Raw genomic sequence first — 25,094 nt, 5'->3', positions numbered from 1 at the left:
CCGCACACTTTTGTGCGGTTTTATCGGTTGGACGTTACAGCCCCTTCGGTGGCTCATGCTGTCCTTTCTGCTGGGTCTACCACTCACTAAGGATGTGGTGGTCCCGTTCCGGTTCGGTGGCTGCTCTGCGGGGCGTGTATATAGGTCCCATACTTATGTGTTGTACCGAGTGAATCGACTGAAAGGGAACGATTAGTTATGTCTATAACTTCTGTTCCCTGAAGGAGAGGAACGAGGTACAACACAGGGTGGCCCCACTGAGCAGTTGGCTCGGTGAAGAGCGGCTATCGAACTGAGGGATGACGGTGATGGCAGCGGCTATATGTGCGGGCGGGGCCTTGCGCGTGTCATCACACGTCATCTGCCGTAAAGGCGTGAATAAAGGTTTCTTCAGCCAGGACACGCGAGGGCGTGATATCCCATACTTATGTGTTGTACCTCGTTCCTCTCCTTCAGGGAACAGAAGTTATAGACATAACTAATCGTTTTCTTTTTCACAAGGTTCATGATTATTTTTCTTTTGTTGGTTTACAGCTGTCATTCATGTCTAGAGTTTTTTGATACAAGGTGATTTATGCCAGGGCATAGTCGGTAAAAATTCAGGTCATCAAAATATTCTGAAGAAGATCCTCCTGAGTATTTCTCATAGATCAGTGCTCTGTGCAGTCCAGGGGGAATTAAGAGGGTAAGTAGCAGCCAGATGCTGATCATCAAATGCAGTGATTAACTGATCATCAGCCAGTGTGAGCACCTCTATAAAAACAGATGTTTTGGCAGCTTGTTGGCCTGGAGCTTTCAGAAGTGGGTTAATACAATGCCCTGGAGAAAAGATGTTGGCAATGATCTTAAAGAAGCAAATGTTGCTGACCGTAAATCTGGGAAACGGAGGGCATTTCTAAAGAATTTGAAGTCTATCATTCTACACGGACAAGAATTATGCACAAGTGGAAAACATTCAAGACATTTGCCAAAACTACAAAAAAAGAGTTGCATATCAGACTCTATGCATCTCAGTTAGCATATTAAATGTTAAAGTTTACGACTGTAGAATTGGAAAAAGATGGCTTGTTTGGAACGGTTGCTTGGAGAAAGCCTCTTCTCTTAAAAAGAACATAGCACAGCTTATGTTTGCAAAGTTAAATTTGAACAAACCAGAAAACCTCTGGACAGATGAGACCAAAGAGAAACTAAACACAGTATATCAGCACAAACACCTCAATAATAGCCGTCAAGCACGGTGGTGGAAGGGTGATGATTTGGACTCGTTTTGTAGTCATGGGACCTGGACACCGTACAGTCAGAGCAGACCATGAGCTCCATGTGAGGCCATCTGTCCAGCAGACAAAGCCTGACTGAAATCAGGTCATGCAACAGGACAATGATCCCAAGAACAGCAGAAGATCTACAAGAGAATGGTTAAAACAGAATGAAGGTGCTGCCAAAACCTTCCTATTCTTAGAAACGCATTTATTCTGGAGTATTGAATGCTCCTCTTCTCAAACATTTTACAGTGTAGATATCATTTATGGATGCAATTTGCACTACTTGCTTGCATTGTGTTATCACTGTTGTACATGTAAATTTTTTCACCCCACAGTATCAGGCCCTTACTAAGCACATGTGGCACTTTATTGTAAACTGCACAGTTTTTTTATTCTTTTCCTTCAGCTAGTATCTAAAATGGGTTTTTTTTTAAGCTTCATTGTGCAAGATGACAGTATACTTTTTAAACAAACGGGGCAAGTTTCTGTGTGAAATATAAAACCTAGAAACATTCACCACCACAGCTATGGCACAGTGAAGACCAGCCCAATTTCCATATCTGAACCCTCGAGTGCACTTAGACTGAAAGGAGGGGGAGAAGTTTGAACTAGAAACTTAAACTTAAAAAGAACATGATGCACAAAATATTCTTTAAAAAAAAATGTCTAAAAGAAAGAAAGTCTTGAGAGGAATAGTTGTCAGGAGGTCTGCACCAAGCAAAAAACAGGTGAGAGTAACTGAAATGAAGTTTATTTTAGCCTCAGCAGGATTTAAGTGTACAGAGAGGTAGTGGCAGGAATTTGTCTCGCTCATCCACTCTCCAACTCACAGAGTGCAAATCATCACAGTGCAGCAAAATATTGATTGTCAGTTTATCTGAAGAAATTCCCTGATTTGGTCCAAGGAGGACCCATAAGGTCCTCACGTGGTCCTTACAGGCACTGCTGATGTACACAGCGGGCACAGCTCATCACAGACAGGTAAGAGTTTAAACATGTTTTAAATCAAAGCGTTTCCAGTATAAAACAGCTTTAATGTGTGCAGCTTTGTTCAGAGATGCTAGAAAAATCACGTTAAGACAGAAAAGCATCTTCCAGAAGATGTGAGAGTAACACTGTGATGTCACTAATATCAAAAGAAACCTGCATGATGAATGGTGATTAAACTTGTAATTTTACTGCTCATTAGATTATATAAAACTGTATAAAAATGAATGTGTACAAAGTCCCTCATTTACTGTTCCCTAAAAAACAAAAAAAACAAAAACAAAAACACAAACACAAAACCTCTTACTGAGAGGAGATTTTGTATTTATAGCTACAAATAACTTAAAAAAAACATCCTGGCACATTTCACTTCATATACCCTTGATTTCCAATCATTAAAATAAAATAAAAAATAAAAAAAATAAAAAAAGGAAATATTTTGCATTTAACTCAATGATAAAAAATAAAATGTATATTCAGATACTGTGTGTAAATGTGACCTATTAGATTAAAAAGGAAGGGGTCAAAACTGGATATCGGTTACAAAGACATTACAGGTTTCATTTGTTTACAATGCATTCAATGCTGGAATAATCATTGACAAGCATGTTTAACCCATTAAAGGAAGATCCACTCAGAGTAGAAAGAAAAATGTTGGAAGATGGGGCTTAACGCAGGAATATAAAATGAACATTTTAAAACCGTATTTACAAAAATTTTCACTGGACAGGACAAAACATCATTGCCTTTGTGATTTCACCAATTAATCAAAGAGCTGCTCTAATAATACTGAGTGAATTCATGGACGTTGAAGCTGCTGAAGTGAGGATTTTATTTATCTCACCTAGCTGGAAAGTCTTAATATTCACAGCTCAGTGTTTACAGGAGCACATGGCACAGCTCTCCAGCCGTTTGGTGTGACAGTGTTGCACATAAAGCAGCTTTACTTCCAGCCTCAGAGTTTGTTTATAAAGAAAAGGTCGATAAGAGGTTGTCCTGACTCGAAGAGCGCTTGTACCCCGAGGAAGAGCTGAAGTACGTCTCCCCATCGGTGCTGATGTCATCGTCTTCGTCGTCATCCAGATTGCTGAGCAGCGAAGCAGGCGAGTTCTTGCGTCTGAACAAACAAAAACAAACAAAACTATTAAGAGTGTTCTTGTTATAATGTGTGTGTTCTTTGACATTACTAGAGCAGCTCTGCATTATTTGCAGGCCCTAAATCCATCCTGAGTGTGAGCTCCTCCTCCTTGCACCTCATAAACTAAAGGTTTGAACAGGGACAAGGTGGAGCTTCTGTGAGATTATTACATTATGCATCTCTGTGTGACATCATAAAGATCTGAGAGCAGAAAAAACTGCCTGAAACACACCTCTGACTTGTACAAACACAAACTTCATTTTTAACAGGAGTGTTCACCATTGTTACTGTAGGTCTTTAAAAAATAAGCAAACGTAACCTGACCATCTACAAATTAAATTCCTACATCAGATTTTAATTTCTGACTTTCTAAGACCCTTCAATGACCTGCAGGAGCCCACCAACTTAACTCAAGTGGCATAATTATTTAATTAGTAACTGTAATCTAATTCATTTCAGATACAATAATGGTAAATGGTCTGATATTTATGTAGAGCGTGTGCAGTCTAAGTATTTTAAGCACTCTACTCTTGCCCAAAGGCACGTCAACATGCAGGAAGGAGCCCAAAAAGACCTCCAAGCTCAGCCTCCTGAGTTTGTGCTTTTACCTCAACTCGCTTCGCAGAGCTTTGAGCTGACTCTGGAGCTGCTCGTTGGCCTCCTGCTGCTCATCGAAGTCTCTCTGCAGCTTCTTCTTGCTGTGCTCAAGTCGGTCTATCTCCTCCTCGGCCTCGTCCATCTGTCTCTTCAGTGCCTTCAGACGCAGATTTAACTTCACGAAGGGGGAAAAGAAAAACATGTCTAGAGTTAAAAGAGTTCTACTAAGATCAAATTGTATTTTCTTTTTCTTTTTTTTTTATTTGCCTGATAAATTATTAGTCTTGACATTTGTCTAAGTCAGAGCAAAGAGAGTTTAATGACTGTTAGAGTGGGCATGAAGGTAAGGGTTACATACTTGGTCCTTTTGATCTTGCATTGATTGCTGTTCTTCCTCAACTTGCATCATCATCTCTTTTACCTTCCTCTCCAGCCTGCGGTTCACCAGCTGCATGTTAGCGCGCTCCCTGAAACACAGGCGATGCATCACTAAACATAAACATGAGCTAATAATTCAGACCAGCGTACATTTTATGACGCAAAGACCTACAAGCTGATCAAATTCTTTAATATGTTTGATCACACAGAGTCCGACGATCTCCCAGTGCAAACTAAACTATACATTTAGATAAGCTCCAACTTTCTGACTCTGTGTCCTAAATCCATGTGTTCAGGTATAAACTTTCATCTGAAGCTTTAAACTAAACTCTCACCGTTTCCTCTTACATCACCTCAACCACAGCACCCCTCAGCTCTATTCCCAGTTGGAGTTCCCATCTCACCTCTCCTCCGCCTCCAGCCTCTCCTCCAGCTCATGTATGCGTTCCTCCAGCTGAGGTACCTGGCCCTCTCTGTTGGACTTCTGGGAGCCTTCTAGATGACTCACTCTGGCCTTCAGATCCTTATTCTAGAGAGGGCAGGGAGAGAAAACCACTGATGTGTTTGACAAATGTATGTTTATACCATAATCATGTCTGTGTACAGATAATAAAATGATGGAAATGGACAAATCAAATGAATGTGATGAAAAGACAAATGAAATGAGTGTGTGTTTTGGACTGAGTCTGTAGCTGTTATCCTCCAGACAGGAGTGTGTACCTGTCTCTCCAGAGCAATCTTGTCACACTCCAGGTCCTGTCTGCTAGCCCTCTCCTGCAGGAGTTCATTCCTCATCTGCTCCACCTGTCAAGCCGAGTCCAGACACTGTCATCGCTACAGTCCCACACAGTCTGACAATAGTTATGATCAGACACTGACTCACAGCAGAAACCCACGTAACACCTACTGAGCCAAAATGCTAAACAATAGAAAAGTTAATGCTGTGTGAGCTCTGCTTAATTGGTGAGCAGGATTTCCTTGCTTGACTGCATTCCACCCTTTTATTGTGATTGTGATGCCAAACTGTCAGAGACACAAGGTTGTAGTACAAAAAAAAGACAAACCAAAAACCCCACAGGTAGCTGACAGTATGACGCAAGAGTCAAAACGTCCTGTATTCATAGAAACACAGAATGGCCTCTGTTTCATCTGAAATATCATCAAATCCCCTGATATTACTGACCGATAAAGGCATATTTTTTGCTTTGCAATAAGCTCCACTGCATTCACACCTTCTCGTTATCAGACACTTTCACTCAATCCACAGACCTGCTACTCTTCATTGTGATCTGGTGATCTTCGAATAAAGCAGAGTTTCTGTTTAAAGGATTGTCTGGTTTCCAGGTGCCTCTTCAGCTTGCTTGGCAACTTGTTGCTCTAACCTGACATCGAGCATTAGTTTCTTCTGTCAGTTTGTTTTCCTTTAAGAGGTGTTGTGTGGGTTACTCTACAACTTGGTGATAAGTTTCACATCATCAAAAATTGCATCTTCCTCTCTAACTCTGATGTGTGCCATTATGGTAAATTTATACGTCACTCATTTTTAGTGCAGCTCAACTAATATTTGGCTGCCACAAATCCCATGGCACACCTGGGCTCCCCTTGAGCCAAACCCACGTCATCTGAGATACACTGCTGTAAAGAATATGTCTGTGTGGGCTTTCAGATAGTACAGAAGGTATTAGTGTTTAACAAGTTGATAAGCGAGGATTAACTTAAATATAAAGCCAAAAGCAACAGCAAGGCAACTTAACTTACGGAAAACAACAGCAAAAGGAAACATTGATCCTGGATTTGTCCCCTGGAGACAAAATCCCCCTCCAACACTTATTTTAACCATTCGAACAAAGTAGTTTTGTTTGTATCGAGAATTTTAGTAATATAGCCAAGGGTTGAGATGCTGGACACAGATTCACCATTTCAACCATGTTCAGTTTTTATGCTAAGCTAAAGCCCCTTTCAAACCTGCCAGCTTTAAATCAGCATTATGGTAACTTTTTGGTAAAAGTTGTTACCTGAACCTTATTCGGGTGGACCTAGAAACATTTTAACTGCAGGCAGACAAAAATGACAAATAGCTGCACACAAAATTAGGACTGTTCACATCTCTTATGTATCTTTGTGAGTTGCTCAGCTCACCAGAGAATGCCCTAAACAGCAATAACACACACATAATGATGTTTTATCTCATCAGGTGTTCCTAATTTGCAATAAGATTAAAACATTTGTCTATGATGCATTTTTCGTGTTCCCAATCGAGTAGAGCGATCTCACTTTCTGAGCCTCAGGGGCGGGGCAGCTGCAGCACACACACTCACACACTCTTGTGATGATGGGATCACAAGGAGTAAGAGATTTAAACAAATAAATGTGTCGTTTTCACTTAATTCAGCAGGGTGTATGATGCCAACCGTTGTTGCTAAAAATGCAGGTAAATGCTTGTATGGCAAATATCACTATTACTGTGGCACTCTCGCCATTGTTGTAACTATGTGTGAATAAACCTTTAACAAACATTGCAGAAGGTTGTTAAGAGGTTAGCAAAGACAGAGGTTTGCAAGTCATGCACCCTTTATGTGGAAAGGCCTTTTTGTTTAAAAAATATGTCATAAGTTATGAATCCTGTGTAAATCCATCAAACTCAATCCACAAAAGCACTAATGGTACCTCAGAGAACACAGTACTGGGTGTGAGACTTTAGAACATCTGACTGAGAGTTAAAGTAAGATGACTGTTTTTTGACAGTTGTCTGGTGGCTGTGATGAGTCCATGAGCACATCCTTACTCCCTGTTCAGCAGCACTGTCTGACAGCAGCTTGAGTGCTAAAAACTCTTCTAAATTGTTTGTATGCAGAAATAAAAATAAATAAATAAATAAAAATATATATATATATATATATATATATATATATATATATATATATATATATATATATATATATATATATATATATATATATATATATATATATAAATAAATCTTGCCACAATGAACAAACTTTAATGAATCTCAGTCTGTGACACATATATATGATTTTTTTTTTAAAGAAAGAGTTGTTTGTAAATGAATCAATATGATGAATAAATTCAACTTGTATTGTTTCTGTGTTTAATGCTGATATTATTAGATCTTACAAACACAGATATAAGACCTGTACAGATAATATCATCTGACACTGAAGAAAACAGCGATTAGCACAATTTCTAAAACTATTCCTTCAGTACTTCTGTCATCACACATCACCTCAGTGGATATTGGATCGACTCAGAGAGGCCTGACTGTTCAGTGATAACCTAGTTCAAAAGAAAAGGGGCGAATGAAAACTAATCAATACAGCAGTGATGGCTCTTTGTGAGAGGAGCTGAGAATTGGTGATATTTTATGCCAATTAGTGGGTGACAGTGGGCTGCTCTGATGAACGATGGCCCCTATAACTGGTGCACCCAGCACAGTGCTTGAGGGAGCTGAATCAGCAGACTGGAACATACAGCGAAACTAATCTGCTTTGTGAGAGACGGCAGGAGAGTAGAGGGGAGATTACTCTCATTTAGACAGGAGAGGCGCACCTGGTGCCAGGAGAGACGCAGGTGTTCTTCCTGCTGCCTCCGCTGCAACCGCACCAGCCCTCCACCCCATAGCCCTTCACCCACCTCTCTCTCCTCCCCACAGACATTTGAGCACATGCACCAGCACATACCCGCACGCACGAACGCACACACACACACACACACACACTCTGCTGGCACTCAACCTATTCCACTCTTGTCGCACAAAGCTCGAGTGTTGCCTTGACAACCGACCTCAGCCTCATGCTGAACCAATGCCACTTTGTCACAATGCCACTCTTTCCTCTCTGCAAAGATTTTTTAAAAGGGGGGACCATTTATGCAGGTTTAAATACTCTAATGAATTGCACTGGGGCTCTCTTGATGTCGCTGCTCACTTTATTTAAAATTTTGGTTACAACTTCAAAATACGTGAAGGGAATTTGTCCCAAAGCCAAATCTTAAAAGCCCGCCTTTGGCCCCAATAGTTGTTAAAAAAAGAAAGGGAAAAAAAAAAGAACTATCTGTGGCTCCATAGTTTTGTGGTATTTTTTAAACTCCAGAGCCAGCTTCCTCCCTCTGATTATTAAGATCTCCCCTATGGACAAACAAGTGTTAAAAGTACATGCAATTTATCTAAATCTTACTTCACAGTGTCTCTGTCAGCAGTTTTATCACAGTGGAAGGAAAACTGGAGCGTTTGCTTGCAAGGACAGAAAAAAGAAAATCTGACTTCTAGCACAAGAATGAGATTTGTTCTCAAGCCAAAGTTACTGAAGCATAATTTCCAAGTGCACTCCACAACCTGAAAACTTGAGACATTTGGCAACTTGCATATTTTGGCTCAGGCGGTGCATTAAGAAGGGTCTTTTGTGGCTGATGCATGAAAATTGGATAGACACTCCCAGACCATGCTGGTGAGCTGCCAACCTGAATGATTATGCAATATCATCTTACAAAGCAATAACCCATCCACTTTATCCAGACCAGAAAGAAAGAGAGAATTTTTGAGTACTGATATTACATGTAAAGACACAGACACTTGAAAAAACCCATGAACCTGCACAAGAATCACACACATCAACTCTTTAAGGACACATCTGAGACCCGAAGCTGTTATATGGAGGTCAAATGTCCCTTTTCATTTAGAGATTAGTGGTTGCAATCATGATGTTAGAAATGGAAGACAAAGTGACAGGAGATCTAGAACTCATTTACAGGCTGACATAAAACAGAGACACGTCTGTGTGTGTACGGACAGGTGAACACTGATGATGAAAACGTGTTGAGTGTTGAGTGTGTTTCACCTGCTCTCTTCCTCGGTCTATCCTGTCCATCAGATTGTCTCCACTTTGACGCTCCTCTTCAAGGTTCATTTCCAGCTGAGCAATCCTCTCCTACAAAGTGAAGCAGTTACATCTTTATGAAGAGTGTGTTTTGCCATCACTGCTCTCTGTAAATCTTCATACAAAATTGTGCGAAATTAAGATTTGCCTTTAAAAAAACTTTTAAAATAAAAAATGTTGAAAGGATACTTCTGGTCTTTTGCAATAATGTAACAAAGCAGTCATTAGTAGCTTGTGTACCTCCATGAGTTTGACGTGTCTGGATTTTTCCTCTTTAGACAAGGCGTTTTTCTCAGCCTCAGCTTCAAGATCACGAACTCTTTTCTCTAGCGTATTCTCCTTGACCAAGGCCTCATCTCGCTCCCTCTGAGACTGTCGCACTTCCTCCTCCCGGCGCAACAACTAAAACCAGAAACATTTATATATTTCACTATGATCTTATGACATACATTTTATTTCTGGTCCTTGAACATTTGAGCACTTTTAAAATAGTGACATTATCTTTTTCAGCATCAACTCTAATCTTATCAAGTGTTAGTGCTGAAGTGATGAGCAACAGTTAGTTGCTGTTTAGCGATAGTATTAATATGATATAATATACACTCCCCTGGGTGACTAATGCATCCAGCACAGTAAGTGTTTCCCTCAGCTGCAGTGCCCCTCACAGCTGGAAAACTGCCCTCACTGCTTAATGCTAAGACTGGAAATTCATCATCTGCCCTCTTTTTACTCCCACAACAGATATTTGCCCATTAGTGTAAAATTGTTATGTGGTTATTCATGTAATGATCTGAGCAATACTTTAAGTACGGCACTGCACTGTTAGAAGTATAACTGGATAGTTGTGCATCTTTTATTGGATCTTATTTTTAAATTTATGCGATTACAAAATCTGTGGAGTAAAACCTCTAACTTCAGGCCGTCTTCATAGTCGGCTTGTAAAAAGAGATTTATACGTACAAGATGCTCACTCGATAATTCAAGTAAAGAAGGTGGATGTATGTAGCCTACACTTCATATGGTAGAGGACTATTGGAACGTTTGAGAACAGCTGGAAAATGTGGACTAAATGAAGCAGTCCAGGGCCCTATTTCAGGAAGCCGGTTTAGAAAACTCAGAGTGAAAAACGATACTCAGGGTTGAGTAACCCCGAACTGTCCAACTCGGAATATTCGGTTTCAGAAAGGCTGATAACAATTAGTTCAGTCAACGCGGAGTTGCTTTAACCCCAAGTTAAGCGCACGCACGAGGATACATAAAGCCCTGATTAGTGGAGCACAGATTAAGCGAGTCACCATGGAGACGGAGGGAAAGAAGGCGCGGTCAATGTATTTTACAGCGCTTGAGGCCGAAATTCTGATGGCAGCATATGCCAATAACATGCAAATTTTGCGGAAAAAAAGTAACACAGCATCAGCTGCAAAAGAAAGGGAGCATGCATGGCAAAACATAGCCGACAGAGTCAATGCGTGAGTGTTAATTTAAACATTGATCTAGGGATTTCCACCCATATAACACATTATTTTATTATATTTTATTTTGTATTTTATACATTTTATTTTGTGACGTGATTTGAGCGCGGGTGCAACCCAACAGACCCCAAACGTTCCTGGCAGCAAGTAAAAATGAAATATAAAAATATAGTCCAAACAGGTAAGGTGTAATTGTATTATGAGCCATAGTGCTTGGTCTGTTTGTCCTATGTAAATCAATTGCAGTTAGAGGCTACATTAATTTCCCCTCTGTAAGCACTTATTGAAATTATCTGAGCACATTACAAGTACATATTTGCTTAATCTGTATGCTCAAATGTGACCCGTTATAGCCAACAGAAAAAAAAAGCGGAGGCCCGAAAAACAGGTGGGGGTCCTCCACCACCACCACTCACAGAGGCTGAGCAGTTGGCATCCACATTTGTGATAATGTTGGCAGCATCACATATGATTTTCACAGTGCAGAGAACACAAATTAGCATCCATTACTATAATGAAATAATTTGTTAGTTTGAAATGCTACAGGGAACTATGTACCTGTACATTAATGCTGTGGAAAGACTTCCTGTTCACATAGTCTCCTTCATTTACTGAAGGAGCAATGATTGGAATGTGAGTGCCATCTATACAGCCAATCACGCCTGGGAACCGTGAGAATAAATGTGAAATTTAAGTAGTAGTTCAAGTATCACCACATCATAAATTAAGTTTTGTTCATCCTGATACCTGCAATTTTGTAGAATCCCTCTTTGATAAATCTTGTGGGTCTATGACCGGGGAACACCACAAACGAGTACAGGAGACGTTTCAGTGCAACTGTAACATTCCTGACTGCCCGAAAGACGGTAGCCTTGGAAACGTGCTCAGCGTCACCAATATTATACAGAAAGCTCCCGTTTGCAAAAAACCGAAGTGCAATACAAATAATATGCACAGAACTGAGAGAATGTCCGCGATGTGTCACATGAGCAATATTAGGCCTGAGGATGTTATTCAAATAAATTATAGATTGTGCTGAAAAACGGTAACGTTCACACAGAAAATCATCAGGAAATGATAAAATGTCCGAACGCGCTCTAATCACTCTCTCCCGGCGGAGAGCTCTGCGGAGAATTTGGGCTTCAACATCTACTGGCTCTTCAAGGAAGGGGCACGCCATGTCTGACACTTCCTACAGTCAGGTTTCCGACAAAGAGGCGGAGAAGGTCAGGGTTAGTTGAAGTAAACCTGCTAGGGGGCAGGTTAGCTTCACGGAGTGTGTCGTCATAGTAACTCACTCAGAATTAATCTAAACTCGCTTTGTGAAACCGAAAACCCAGAGTTTTCGTTAACTCAGGGTATACTTACTCAGAGTTTGCACTAAACCGGCTTTCTGAAACAGGGCCCAGAGCACTGAATTTCTTGGGAAAGGTAAGTGGAGGAGGAGGATGTGAATCAGCCAGCACAACTTTCACAACAATGATTTCACAGCGCTAACATCCTCCTCTTCCTGTGCACCAGCAGGATAAAGATATCATAGCATGGATGCTGACAGAAAAAAAAAGGAAAAGCCTGGACACTGACCTTATCTTGACAAATGAACTCTGTTCACAACCACATTGTACATACAGACAGACATGCAATGTAGAGCTCCATGTTTGCCCAGATCAGCAAATCAGTAAAACTAAAGGCTGGCCTATTATACATGTGAAAAAAGCCTGCAACTAATGACTACAGGTTTCAGAGAACAGTTCACATAAAAAGGCCTGTCTTTTTTCTTCTTTTTTTTTGAAAGGCAGCCTCTTGTGGTTTCAAGAAAAAAAATTAAGGCAGAGTCTGCCAATACCTCTTTTTAAAGGTACCCGTGGAGTTTTCATTATAAACAGGCACTGCTTTGTTTACAGCATTAGAGCTCTGGGACACTGAGTGTATCCTTAAGGACTAGCAAGCATGTTTAATACATTTCCTACCTCAAGACCTATTAGCAAACAGCCATTTTTGAAATCAGCATTGTTTACAGTCATCATCTTTTCTTCCTGTACTGGCACATTAGTTCCAACAAGTTCTACCTCACTGTGCAGTCAGGAGAAATGTGTACAGAACCCTGTGAATGTTACTAAAGCAAACAACAAAAACAATATTCACTTTCCAGAACTAGATTTCATTACCTCTACATGGTACCACTGAGTATTCTTTTTGCTGTGTTTACACTTTTTCCACACATTCACTAATACAAGAAAGTGTCAAATTTTTATTCTCTCAAAAGGTTTAAACTCACTGCTAATCAGTTATATAAGCAGGGCTCGCGAAATCGCTAGCGTGACATCCCAGAGCTAGTGATATCTCCGGTCGGGCGACCAAAATCAATCTAGCGATCGGGCTAGCGATTTTGCTGGCCCTGATAATCATAACTTTACACACAATGTGTCTCACACAAATGATCTACCAGAATTGCAGATAAAACACAAAATCTTAGCCCAGTGATCTATGTATCATTATCTGCATTACTCACTGATGCTATACACAGTTTTTGCATCACACATTGTGACATTTCTCCAGGACCAAACTGTTTCAGAGGTCACCAAAAAGAAAATCTTAACTGCCCTACCTCCATAAATAAATATTTTATGTATAAATGAAACAACTTAAGGCAAGCTCATTTCAACATAAATGATTCTTTTTCATCAAAAACATTCTTCACATTCCAAAGAGCTGACAATGATAAACTGCACGACTAAAAACAATGCCAAGGGGTCACACACAAACAGAGCTTTTCTATTACTTGAATTGGCTAAATTCTTTCACTTTAATATTATGCTTTGGGTTTGAAAGGGCAGCGGGGAGCAGAAATACCTAAGTGCTGACATCACTCTCTGAAAGTAAAGATTGATGTTGGTAGGAGTGCTCAAACTGGCTGACTCAGAACAATAGCTCATAATGTGCTGGTCTGCATGGAATTGCTCAGATAGGCTGACTGATAACAGCCTTGATCTGGCCACTGTGTCATTTCTTCTTATTGTGTTTACCTCATTTTGTAGGGTTTTGGTAGTCACCAGGTACTTCTCCAACTCCTGTCCTCGCTCTTTGAGAAGCTTCTGCAGCTCGGCCAGCTCCCGGCGGTTCTTCTCCTTATAAATATCAATCTGCTCCTGAAGCTCGCGAGTGGACGACTGGGATGCCTCCACGATGTCATTCATCTGAAGGTGTGGTGACAGGGACGGAAGAGGCAAAAGAAAGCAAGATGTTATGAAAAAGTAGGGAATTTTAAAGATAATGATGTGGTTCAGATGCAAGTTTGATAGTATTTTATCATTTGTTTGCACATTGGACTGGACTCCTTTTATAGAGTTATTATATAACATGAACCATCTCAAAAAAATAATGTTCTTCTGGAAAGCTTCCTTTAAACAGGACCCTTTATACACCTTTTATTATTGAACCCTCAAGGTAGCTTTAGATGACTCACAGTTCATAATAATCCACCTTAATCTAATACTGGGCCCTGATGCAGCCCATCACTTCATTCACTCTTCAAAACTATGGTTTTTAGCTATTAATCATGTGCCTGAGATGACTATACTAGGGATATCCATCGCTAAGATTAAGTAATTTGATGAGGACTGCATGTTAAGAATGAGTCAACATCGCTCTTCTAAATAAAAGTTTTTTTTATCAAAGTTTTCTTGGTTACTCTGCTTTAGTAATGAGTCTGGAAAATAATTTTTGTAACAAAGGTCAAACTGAATAAGCACACGGCCTCCATCTTGTTTGCATAACCTAAAATTCTATTCTCTGCATAACAAAAGCAGACATTCGGTGTGAAATTCATTCAGATCAGAGTGAATAAGTGAATTAGTGAATAAACAAACACTCAGAGACTCACCTCCTTCTGAAGTTTTTCCACTGTACGATCCAGCAGCCTCCTTTCATCCTCTATGTCATTCTTCATGCTCTTTAACTGCTCCTTCTGATTTCTCTCTTCTTGAAACCTCTCCTCCAAATCGTTGTGTTCATTGCTGAGTTTGGTGAAGTTTCTCTGCAGAATGACACAATAACAAATGTGTCAAGTTGTGCATTTGCAACTGTATTATCTAACACAGTGAAGTGTTACTAATCTTACTTGCACATCCTCAAGTCGGATGGTCAAAGCTCTGTTTGCACGTGACATCTCCTCTTCTTGCTCCGTAATTTCAGATAGAGATTCTTCAAGTTGCTTTTTCTCTCTCTGTTAAATGGACATTGTTGCATATGAGACTGTCATTTAGTATACATATAATGATGCTACAAGTGACTGTGTAGAACAAAACTAATAATAGTTGCGACTCTGGAACTCCACCCCTTACCTCCAGTCGACCAACTTTATCCCCCAGCCTGCTCTCCTGCAGCTTGGCTTCATCAATAATTCGGTTTAGTTTGGCCACCTCATTTTCCAGCTCCTGCGCCCGTCTGCGGAGTCTCTCGACTTCTTGAGTCAGACGTCCTGCTTGGCCCTCTGCTACACCCTTGGCTGCCTCCACTTCTGCCTTCTCTTGCACCACTGTGGCGCTGCTCTGCAGATCAGAACAAAACACAAGGCTTCAGTACAAAGGAAGCAGCAGTCTGTGACACTCAACAGAAAGTGGAATAATGAGGCATGATGGAACATTTGAGACCAACTCAAATACCTCATAACAGAAGCCATTTGTAATACTCAGTCCCCCAGTGGCCTTCCTGTAATTCTCTTACACCTTATAATAAACCACAATTGGAGGTAACTAAATCTGAGCTTTTATTAGCTTCTGCTGATTGAGGGTCAGCAGGCTAGCATTGCAGACCTGTTATGCTAGCCTGCTGGGTTAGCACTACACTACTACCAGGTATTAATACAGACTGTTGTGTGGTATATGTCTGCAGTTGTAACACAGATGAAGTTTCAGGTGCACCAGTCCTTTGAATTTGCCTTATGCCCAAATCTACTAATGCAAATCCTTTAACTCCTACATTTCAGGGTGGAGTAATGACACTAGTCAAGAACAAGCTCTAGCTGAAAACGTATTCCAAATTTTTCAATTCCCTTGAATCATATGCCTTCAAGATTGTAAATTTCTTTAATCAATGCCAGCATGTTTTTCTGACAGCTGAAAAACAATGATGTCAAACTCTTGGAAGTGGAGCTAGAGCACATCTCGCACATCAACTCGTGTGCAAGTCGTTTTGTATTGTGTTGGTAAACGGTGTTCAGACTCAAAGATAAAACTGTTGTACAGATGGGAAAACACATGTATGCCAGTGTTTTGTCCAAGAGGATGAAAGCAAAATCAATAATGTAGTAGTAAAGAAATTGTTATTAATATCCATCCACAGGGTGGAGTGCTGTGCAGAAGAGAAGAAATGGGAGACACCCAGATATATATGTCAGTGCGCGAGGAGACAGAAACAAAGAAAACTGACTACAGTAGAACCACACAACAGATAACAACAGGTTTCAGTTGCGCTTACACCCTTCTACTGAATAACATCAGCAGGCAACAGGCTTGTAAAGGTTTGTTTGGAAACAAAAATGTTTTTTGGTATGGAGGTGGAATGTAAGGAAACTGGTTTAGTAGTTTACAGCCTCAGTACAGCGAGGTATGCACGCATGTATGGCCGTGAACACAAAATTACAGAACAAAAATCTGTAAACTCGATTTGTCACCATTTTAATATATGACAGAGGTGAAAGTGGTGAAACATTAAATACATAAAAGAAATGCTCAAGGTGGGAAAATATGCGAAAGGACTGCGATAGTACAATCATACGGGTCTTTCTGTGCAGGTCTTTGTTATGCATCACACACTCAGCTGATATCCAAGTATGACACTTCAGGTGTGTTTGTATGTGTGAGTGTACTAATGCACAAAAGCACACAAGGCCTTCTGTGTTTAAGAACCAACTGATTGAAAATGTGATCTAGCTGGTGAGACATAGATGAAAGGTAAAAATGTAAGAAAGCAAACAATGAAACCAAAAACTGGTTATTCATTCTCTGGCACTTTCTTACTGAAGAGCTACAAACACCTTCCACAGAAGCAGCATAATCACAGAAAGAGTGTCATGTAAAAATCTAATCTAACCTAATCTAATCTTTGAAAAAGATAAGGAAACAAACTGTTAGTAGATTTTAACTGCAACGCGGAAAAGTTTCCTTTTGTAAATTGTCAGACAATTTATTTACAATTTTTTTTTAAAAAGTTTTAAATGCCTAGTCACCTCCTGAATGCCCTTTCATGACTGATATAAAAGGTGCTTGTTGGTTAGCACATCTTGTCATCACCGTGTGTACAAAGAGGCACGTCCTGTATTAAATACGCGATAGGTGCCTCCCAGTTTCAGGCCAGTCAGACCTGTTTTCCGCTGTCACAACATAACCGCCCTCATCACCCACTCACTGGATAATTTAGTTTGGTCAGACGAGAAGAGCAAGAAGGTTCTGTATTTGAATCAACCAGCCGCCTGAGCCTTTGGGTGGAGTGTTTCTATGTTCTCCACATACCTGCAAAGGTTCCTGCCAGGTACCCTAGCTGCCTCCCACAGTCCAGACATGTCTGTTAGATTACTTGGCAAGTTTAAATTGGCCACTATGACTATGCATTGGCTTTGCAAGCCTGTCCAGGGTGTATCCCGCCTTTCACCGTATGACAGTCGGGATAAGCTCCAGCAACCCTATGATCCCCAACTGGATAAACAACAAGAACATGAATGGATGCCTGGATAGATGGATGAACCACAAAAAACATCTGCAGATTTTATAAAAAAAAGAAAAGAAAAGGAATTTGCTTTTTATAACATAATACAATTTCTCACCAGCACAAACTGCAGCCTCAAAAGTGGCCAAGTTGAATCAACACCTGTCTCAGGAAATATGACATATAGTGCTATTTCCAGCTTCTGCCTTGGACTCTACTGCCATGGCTTTGTTATTTATATTGTACTGAGACTTGGTCTACTGGTTTTAGTTAAATCTTTGGTTGCATGTACCATCTGAAACTTAACATTTAAGAGCAACTTAGCTTTTGGCTCACAAGGATTCATCTACCTGCCTCCCTAGCCACCTATCCACATAATGTAAATGATAATAGTTCCCATTCTTTGCAGGGTGGATGTATCTTTATCAAATTCCATTACATTTTTCGCTTGATGTGCTTCCATAAACTGGCATCTGGTTGAATAAATAAATACTCAGTTTTTTGTGTAAGTTTAGGCTAAAATGTTTGAGATGATCAGATGTTCTGTGTCAAATTGTGTTACAGCAGCCCTCCAAATGCTGAAAACTAATTAAAAAGCTGACAAATCAGTTTTATAGACAACAAATGCTGGTAACCATCTTTATGACCACTTTCTAGGAAGATTAAACTCTATAATAAATGTGGATTTACCGATTAAATTACTGATTAAAGTGTGATTGTGTTGAGGGCAATAAACAAAGCTGTAACTACAGTAATAAAGGAATAACGTGTGGCATGATGGTGTCTGTGCTCCATTTCTGCATGTCCCACTTCCCACATTGGGTCACGTGTTAAAAACAAGAGCAAAGCCACCCAGCCAGAAGGAGAGAGACCCTTCTGCTGTCTGTGGGAAGAAGTGGGAGGGGATGCAGTGACACGATTAGTCAGTTTTTAATGAAAAGTTTCCCATCTGCATCGTTAATTTATTTTAAGTGACTTTAATAGACCTGCACTATAACACATTTATCTCACAATATCAGGAACACCTGTGAACTTAAGTGTTCATACTGCTAATAGAAAAATCTTTTTTTATTTGGCTCTTAGAGAAATACTGAATTTTAAATTTCTTCAGGGTTTTACTGCCTTAATTCTCTTGCTTTTCACTAGTACAAAAAGTTAATAATTTGTTAAAGCAGTATTAAAGTTTACCCAGCAATCACTGAAGGATTAGTACTAAAGAAACCTCACTTTATCAGCTATTATTTGTTTATTTTGTCTATTTATTATATTCATTTATCACCACTTCAACTTGTGACCAACAACACAAGCTGACTTCAGTGTATTAGTGAAATATCAAAGAAGAATACGTATTAAGATTATACTGCTGTTACACTTGTCCTTCTACCCTAAACTCAAAGATTGACTTGGGACCTCATGTGTACTCTAACTGTTTACCTAGAGTTGCACATTAACTAACTTTGTGCAGTCTTTGAAGCAACTCCAATGCTCAAGCGAAGCGAATACTTAGAAAGGTCGTTTGCTACAGTGAAATCTTGGCTTAGCTTTTCCTACCGACCTATTAACAAACTTCAGAAAAAGAGTAAAGAGTGAAATCCTCAAACAGCTAAAGTGCTGATCATGTCAGAGTAACTTCTATACATCACAGATGAATTTAAGATTATTTCATTGGATATAATGGATTATTTAGTACATTAACTTTCACCTAAAATGCTTGGGCAACAAGTAAACAAATCCAAAATGCAACTCTAATACATTCAAGGTACATGTTATTTTTAAATATTAGATTTACAGTAAACAGATAGAAAGGAAGCTTCTCCAAATAAAGACATTTTCCACACAGGGAGCTGCTAAAATGTCATCCTTTCTCCCCCTTCCTGATTCCTGGTGTTGTTCTTTGTGGGTTTTGTTTTCATTCGGGGGTTTCTTTTCTGCAACTTCAAGATTATAATTATAATGATTAATAGATGTACAAAGAACAAAATCCAAGAAAACCTATTCAGGTAGTACAAGTATATACAAAGAACACTACTGAAAGACTGTTTTCATCAAGGTGAGACTTTGATAAAGACTTTTTTTTTCCCTTCCAAAGAACACAAAAATAATTTTACAAGAAGACAGAGAGTAGTGTTCTTCGGATACACTTGTACTGCATGATATTTAGCATGCTTTTCTTGGTTTTACTCTTTGCATAACCACCAGCCCTACTGAAAAGCACCTGTTAGAGCAGCCATTTGAGCCACATAGTGCTTTTTAAAATAATATTAACACATTTTAAAAGAAATGCATTACATATATAATATGTAAAAACAGCTTGGGCCTCAGCTAAGAATTCACCATTCAAAAATTATCACCTCCTCCATCTCCATCTGTGCAGGTACAACAACTGATTCAAGACAGGAAGCTAAGTCAGATGGAGCAGTGACCAAAACATTTTTGGCTTTCCCTTTAGATGAATTTGCAATAGAATATATTAACATTTCTTACCTTCCCAACTTTAGTCAAAACAGAGGTCAAAGGTATGCAAATCTGCTAAAATAAGCACTAAAGGCTACAGGAAGTCTTTTATACATTGTCAGTGCACAAAACACCAGAGGGAGTGTTTGATGTGTTATTTGCATTTATCGGCATGTCACTTGCTTATTCTAACTAATCCTGTTCTTGTCACTGTGGAGTTTAAGTTTTTGACAGCTAGATAGATGGAGTTCTTTGCGGTCCTTGTTGGAAAGGAACTACTACACACACACATGACTTAAGAAAATAAAACTGCCCAAGGTCATGTAGAGCTCACCGCCTTTTCTGCATGATGTCAGATTATCTGAACTTAACCCTGATATCAGGAAATTAAACTTGAAAAACTTATTCGGGGAGTGCAGAAGCTGTGATTTGGTTCAACTACTCAAAGTATGTATTACAAACACAACAGCTATCTTTAATTTAAAAAACAGATACCTGACAGACACCCGAAACTAAGGTTAACTGCAACAGGAGACCTGTCATGTACTAATGAAAGAAAGGATTGAAGTACAAATTAAAATGTGAAACCTGAGAAGTACTAAAATCTCCTTGGGTAAAAGCGTAATCAAATATAGTCTTGTCCTCAGAGAAATGTGAGTGGAAACCAGCTTTTAAAACAGTCTCTGTGCAAGGCCCCTTTGCAAGGCCCCTTTGCAAGGACGTAACAACCAGACAAAATGGCACCAAATAAGTTCTATAAGAGGCACTGATGTTTCTTATTTAAGGAAAATTCAAAGCAAGACAAAGTACAGCTGAAGTAAAGCATTCTGAACCACTTTTTAATAAATAAATAAATTACAAAGCCTTTAACAAACAGTGGTAACACTGTTTGTTCACTCACAGACCACAGAGTGTCAGTAAAATCAGGTATCACAGTCCAGAATAAAGTTCAATCAAATGCTGAGCAGAAACAGAAAGAGACCAGAAAACTGCATATATTCTAGTTTTTTCAGGCCAAAGTTGACAGAAATGAAATAGAGCTATGAGTGAGAAAAGAAACACCCATAATACACATCCCACACAACAAGTCAATCCAGAGAATTTACAACAAACGCAGAGACCTCAGCCCACACATCAATTTACTATCACATTTAATTTCATGTGGCGAAGCAGCCTGCTGGCATTAATCCAAATACAAGATGCAAAAGTATGAAACAGGTTCAGATTCCTCTCTTTGTGGCCAAACCAAACAGAAAGCAGAACAACAAACATCTCTGCACATCTCAACAGGAGATGAGTGTTTTACTTGACTTCTGTGAGATGTTTTGGCAGATTGGGCTCCTGCAAAAACAATAAATACAAAAATCCAGGCCACTGCCTAGTTTTACACAAACCTGACCCATGTTTAGCTGTGCTGCAACATTTTCTGAACTGAACACCTGAGTGAGCTGCAGGGTATTTAGTTCCTGGTTTTCATAGCTTTTAAAGTCATCAATCTATAAAGTTATCACCACAGCTCTTTGAAGACCAAGAAGTAAATCGCCTAATATTTCAACAAGATATAAACTGCTAATTCCTCGCCATCTCTGTCAAGATAATCATTTCCTTCCTTGCTTGCTGTCCTGCATCTCATGCCTCTTCTTCCCAGTCGCCTGGTAAATCAGCTCCCAAAGCTACGCTGGGAAATACAGAGCTATCATCAAACACACAGACTCATGCTGAAGTCTTTACTTTCAAAACAAGCCTGAGGGGGAACTCTTCTCTGAGCTACACAAGTTTGATGATCAGACAGAGAGACTTCAGTTCACACACTGGCAGAGATTACTGAAGAGGCAGGCTGAGATAGAGTACAGGCCAGAAAATGAACTGCATTTAGGTCCACATGAGATCACTGTGGAGTGTTGTGTGGAAACTGTGGAGTTAGGAAATGAAGAATACAGCATTTGGGATTGAGGTTAGAGATGAGAGCGTGATAACAATCTGGCTGTGTTACACACTGTGGTTTGGATCTGTAGGTGAAACATAACAAGAGCTGGAAATGATGCGATAAGCACAAGGCTCTGTCTTTACAGTTAGGAAGGGCTGAGACCTTTTAAAGCCTCTAACACTGAAAATATGGAGCACTGTAGTGACGGAGAAGCAACTGCAGCACCCTGAAGAGGAATAAATGAAAATATCTGAACCTCTCCCGCAGATCGGAGCAGGTACACTATAACAAAGCTGGAGCTGAGTAAAGAGGAGGTCTACAGGGTGCACATTCCCCACTCTAACCCTGGCATTCCTGGAAACGAACCCTAATCTCTACTCACCACACCTCATCTTTCTGCATTTTTCACATACTAGCACATGTCTAGTTCCCAATGAGTACATATCTTTAGTTACAGAACATTAAGAATGGTGCTAATGCTGGTTAAATAAGCGGTGGCTAATTTACATAAAACAATAAAACCAACGTTTTTCAGCCTAGATAAAATTCCATACATTTCATCTCATCAAAAACACAATGTAGCTTTTAAGTTGAGACACAAAGCAGCCCCCCACCCTTCTTTCACAGGGGTCAGCCTTGCATCCCCTCTCTTGCAGCATACTGACCCACTTATTCTGCATGTCCCAACCCCCGCTGCTTTTATTGTGTGAAACAAACTCATCATTCATCAGCAACTGAGGTCCACAATTACCCCGACTCTTTCAGAGTGCAGAGAGAAGAGGGGACGTGACGCGATCAGGAACAGCAGCTCATTAGATTAGTGATGGCTCGTCACTGCAATTAACTAATATACAGAGGGATTTCGCGTTCCACTTTCCACCATTCCTGTCCACAAGAGCAGGTCTGGTCACTGCAAATATCAGGGCCAACAAAGAGGAAGGCACCTAAACAAAGGTAGCACTTCAGTTAGAGGGCAGGGTGAAATATTCACAATATGTATTTTAGCTGTGACTGCAAATTATTTACTTAATGTGTCATTTACATGCTGGCAAGACTGTCTATTTAATCAAAATTTGTATGCCATTACAATTGAATTACAAAAAATAAACAAAATAAAAAACAAGATTACTGAGATAAAAGAATTACATTGTTGCTTTGTTGACTTTTGATAAACAAGAAAGGTAAAACCAATTCAGAAAAACTTTTGTCCATTGTGAGGCTCCTTGAAACAAGAGTTACTGTGTTAAACATAATACTAAGCAATCATGGGTATGATTTTTTCTTTAATCGGGCAGCCTTGCATGCTGATTTGTTTAGATTTTTTTTCTCTCTACTTGCATGTTGCCCAGCATAAACAACATATATTAAACTGGTAAAGGAATGCCACTGCGTTAGATGGATACAATTTCATATTCTGCATAGTAATCGATACACCAGACTGGAGAAAACATTAATTCAAGGAAAATAAAGGAAACAATTCAACAAGAGGCAGCTTTTATACCTCTCAAGAGAAAAAACAATGACCTTATCTTGCCAAATGTTTACAATGCACTGAGGGTAAATCCCTGATGACCTCAGGCGAGCAGTACCTCTGTTTGACAAAAGGAAGTGTTCTCATAGAGCCTTGTTACACAGCAATGCTGTGGACCCCAACCAGGCCTCCAGGAAGCTGAGAACAAGGACAAGTTCCACTCGTGAAGATAAACAGGACACACGTGGGTCACAAAAAACAACCTACTGACAACAATGCATCTTCAGTGCCATTCAAAGCTATTCTTCTCATCTTCTCCTATTTCTGAAACAACAGATGACGACCCCTCTAACTAGAAAATGCACTTTTTTCATTTATTAGTAATGAATGGCCCATCACTAACACTAATCTGGAAATATTATGTGGTGCAAGTGTAACACAGAAAACTACTGATGCACTCCAACTTCTGGTAAAAATGATATATACTAGTGGTGCAGAATAATACGGAATGGTTCAGATTTCTTAAGACAGTTGTGAAGCTTGCCAGAAATCGTCATAATGATGATAAAACTTTCTCTGCGCTACAATAATGACCTTGACTGTAAGGCAATACTTACAAATACAGACAAATGTTTCTAAATTGTAATTTTAAAAAGTTCTCCTTGTAAGAAGACTAAGCCATTAAGAAAGACTTCGCATGAAAAATGATGATGAGCAACATTTAAATGTTACATAGCGTTTTGTTTTCATTTTATCAGTTTGCTCTGTTGACTCAGCTCATCCACAGTGAACTCAAGTGGAGGTCAATTTCCACTTCACTGAAAAGAACAAACAACTCACATCGCACAACTCTAGACTGAATTGATGAATATTTCAAGGTTTAGTACAACACATGCGAAAAGACGAGTTAGTAGCAGTTTTCTACATTTCTATTAAGGCGTAAAGTAGTTTTGAGAAACTACTATTCACCAACATAAATTAAAGAGCATTAGTTTTAAGGGTCAGCAGATTAGAAAAAAACAACAAGGCCTTTTTGCTTCCCTTTCATGCTTATCGTGCATTTCTTTTTTATAGAAATGTAGTTACTCTGATTAAAACGACCAAGCGTATCTTTCTGCCTATTTTAAAACCAACTGCCTCGGAATCTGCATACTCAGTGTCACAGCTGTGTAACTACTGAAAGTGTAAATAATGGCACTTCAAAGCAGAGGACCAAACTCTAAGGCTACATCCACCCTAGCCCGGATAGATTTGAAAACAGCGTTTTCGTCTGAAAACGTTCCGCGTCCACACTAGTGAGTGAGGATTAAAGAATTTGAAGAAAAACTATCTGAAGCATGTACAAACTAGGGCTGTCAAAATTGAGAGCAAACAAAACAACTGCTGTATAATACCCTCCACTATCTGTGTTTAATTGGTCACATTACTGCATCACATGACAAAAATGCATCATCGTTTTTGAAAGTCTCCATTTTCGCTGTCCACACTGCGATGCAAAAGCACCGTCTTCAATTGTATTCATTTTCCAGAGCGTTTTCAAAATGCTGCATTTTCCTTCGAGGAAAACGCTGTCTCAGTGTGGACGGGAGACCAAAACGGAGAGAAAACTATGCGTTTTCAAACGAAAACACATTAAGTGAGGACGTTGCCTAAGATGAACTTAAAATCCACAGCAAACAGGGTTACAGTACCCCTGACTGTGCTTATACCCACACCTCTCTGTAACACTCTGTAACATTGTGCTGTGGGTGAGATGGCAAATAAGCGAAAACAGAGAAGGAATCAAAGTAGAGGAGAGTGGAGGAAGGGAA

General features: G+C 39.6%; 1 protein-coding gene across 3 annotated transcripts in view; it reads right to left on the bottom strand.

Annotated features, from left to right (window-relative positions):
* Positions 1 to 2,671: 2,671 nt before the first annotated feature.
* The window catches only part of cgnl1 (cingulin-like 1), a 33,189-nt gene continuing 10,766 nt past the window's right edge, over positions 2,672 to 25,094 (bottom strand). For all 3 annotated transcript variants that reach the window (XM_086287020.1, XM_086287029.1, XM_086287038.1), the window contains exons 9-19: positions 15,070 to 15,276; positions 14,847 to 14,951; positions 14,610 to 14,762; positions 13,753 to 13,923; positions 9,495 to 9,656; positions 9,216 to 9,305; positions 5,083 to 5,166; positions 4,767 to 4,891; positions 4,343 to 4,451; positions 3,996 to 4,159; positions 2,672 to 3,366 (exon numbers count right to left, since the gene is read on the bottom strand). In XM_086287020.1, coding sequence (XP_086143146.1) covers positions 3,216 to 3,366; positions 3,996 to 4,159; positions 4,343 to 4,451; positions 4,767 to 4,891; positions 5,083 to 5,166; positions 9,216 to 9,305; positions 9,495 to 9,656; positions 13,753 to 13,923; positions 14,610 to 14,762; positions 14,847 to 14,951; positions 15,070 to 15,276 — 1,521 coding nt within the window. In that variant the 3' untranslated portion in view covers positions 2,672 to 3,215. The remainder of the gene's footprint in view (positions 3,367 to 3,995; positions 4,160 to 4,342; positions 4,452 to 4,766; positions 4,892 to 5,082; positions 5,167 to 9,215; positions 9,306 to 9,494; positions 9,657 to 13,752; positions 13,924 to 14,609; positions 14,763 to 14,846; positions 14,952 to 15,069; positions 15,277 to 25,094) is intronic.

The sequence above is a fragment of the Aulonocara sp. 'chitande type north' Nkhata Bay genome, linkage group LG1, assembly GCF_057382095.1.
Source record: "Aulonocara sp. 'chitande type north' Nkhata Bay isolate Kocher_YH1m ecotype deep benthic linkage group LG1, A_spYH_male_GT1.1, whole genome shotgun sequence".
In the NCBI taxonomy this organism is placed as follows: Eukaryota; Metazoa; Chordata; class Actinopteri; order Cichliformes; family Cichlidae; genus Aulonocara; species Aulonocara sp. 'chitande type north' Nkhata Bay.
This window is presented reverse-complemented; position numbering and strand designations above follow the sequence as displayed.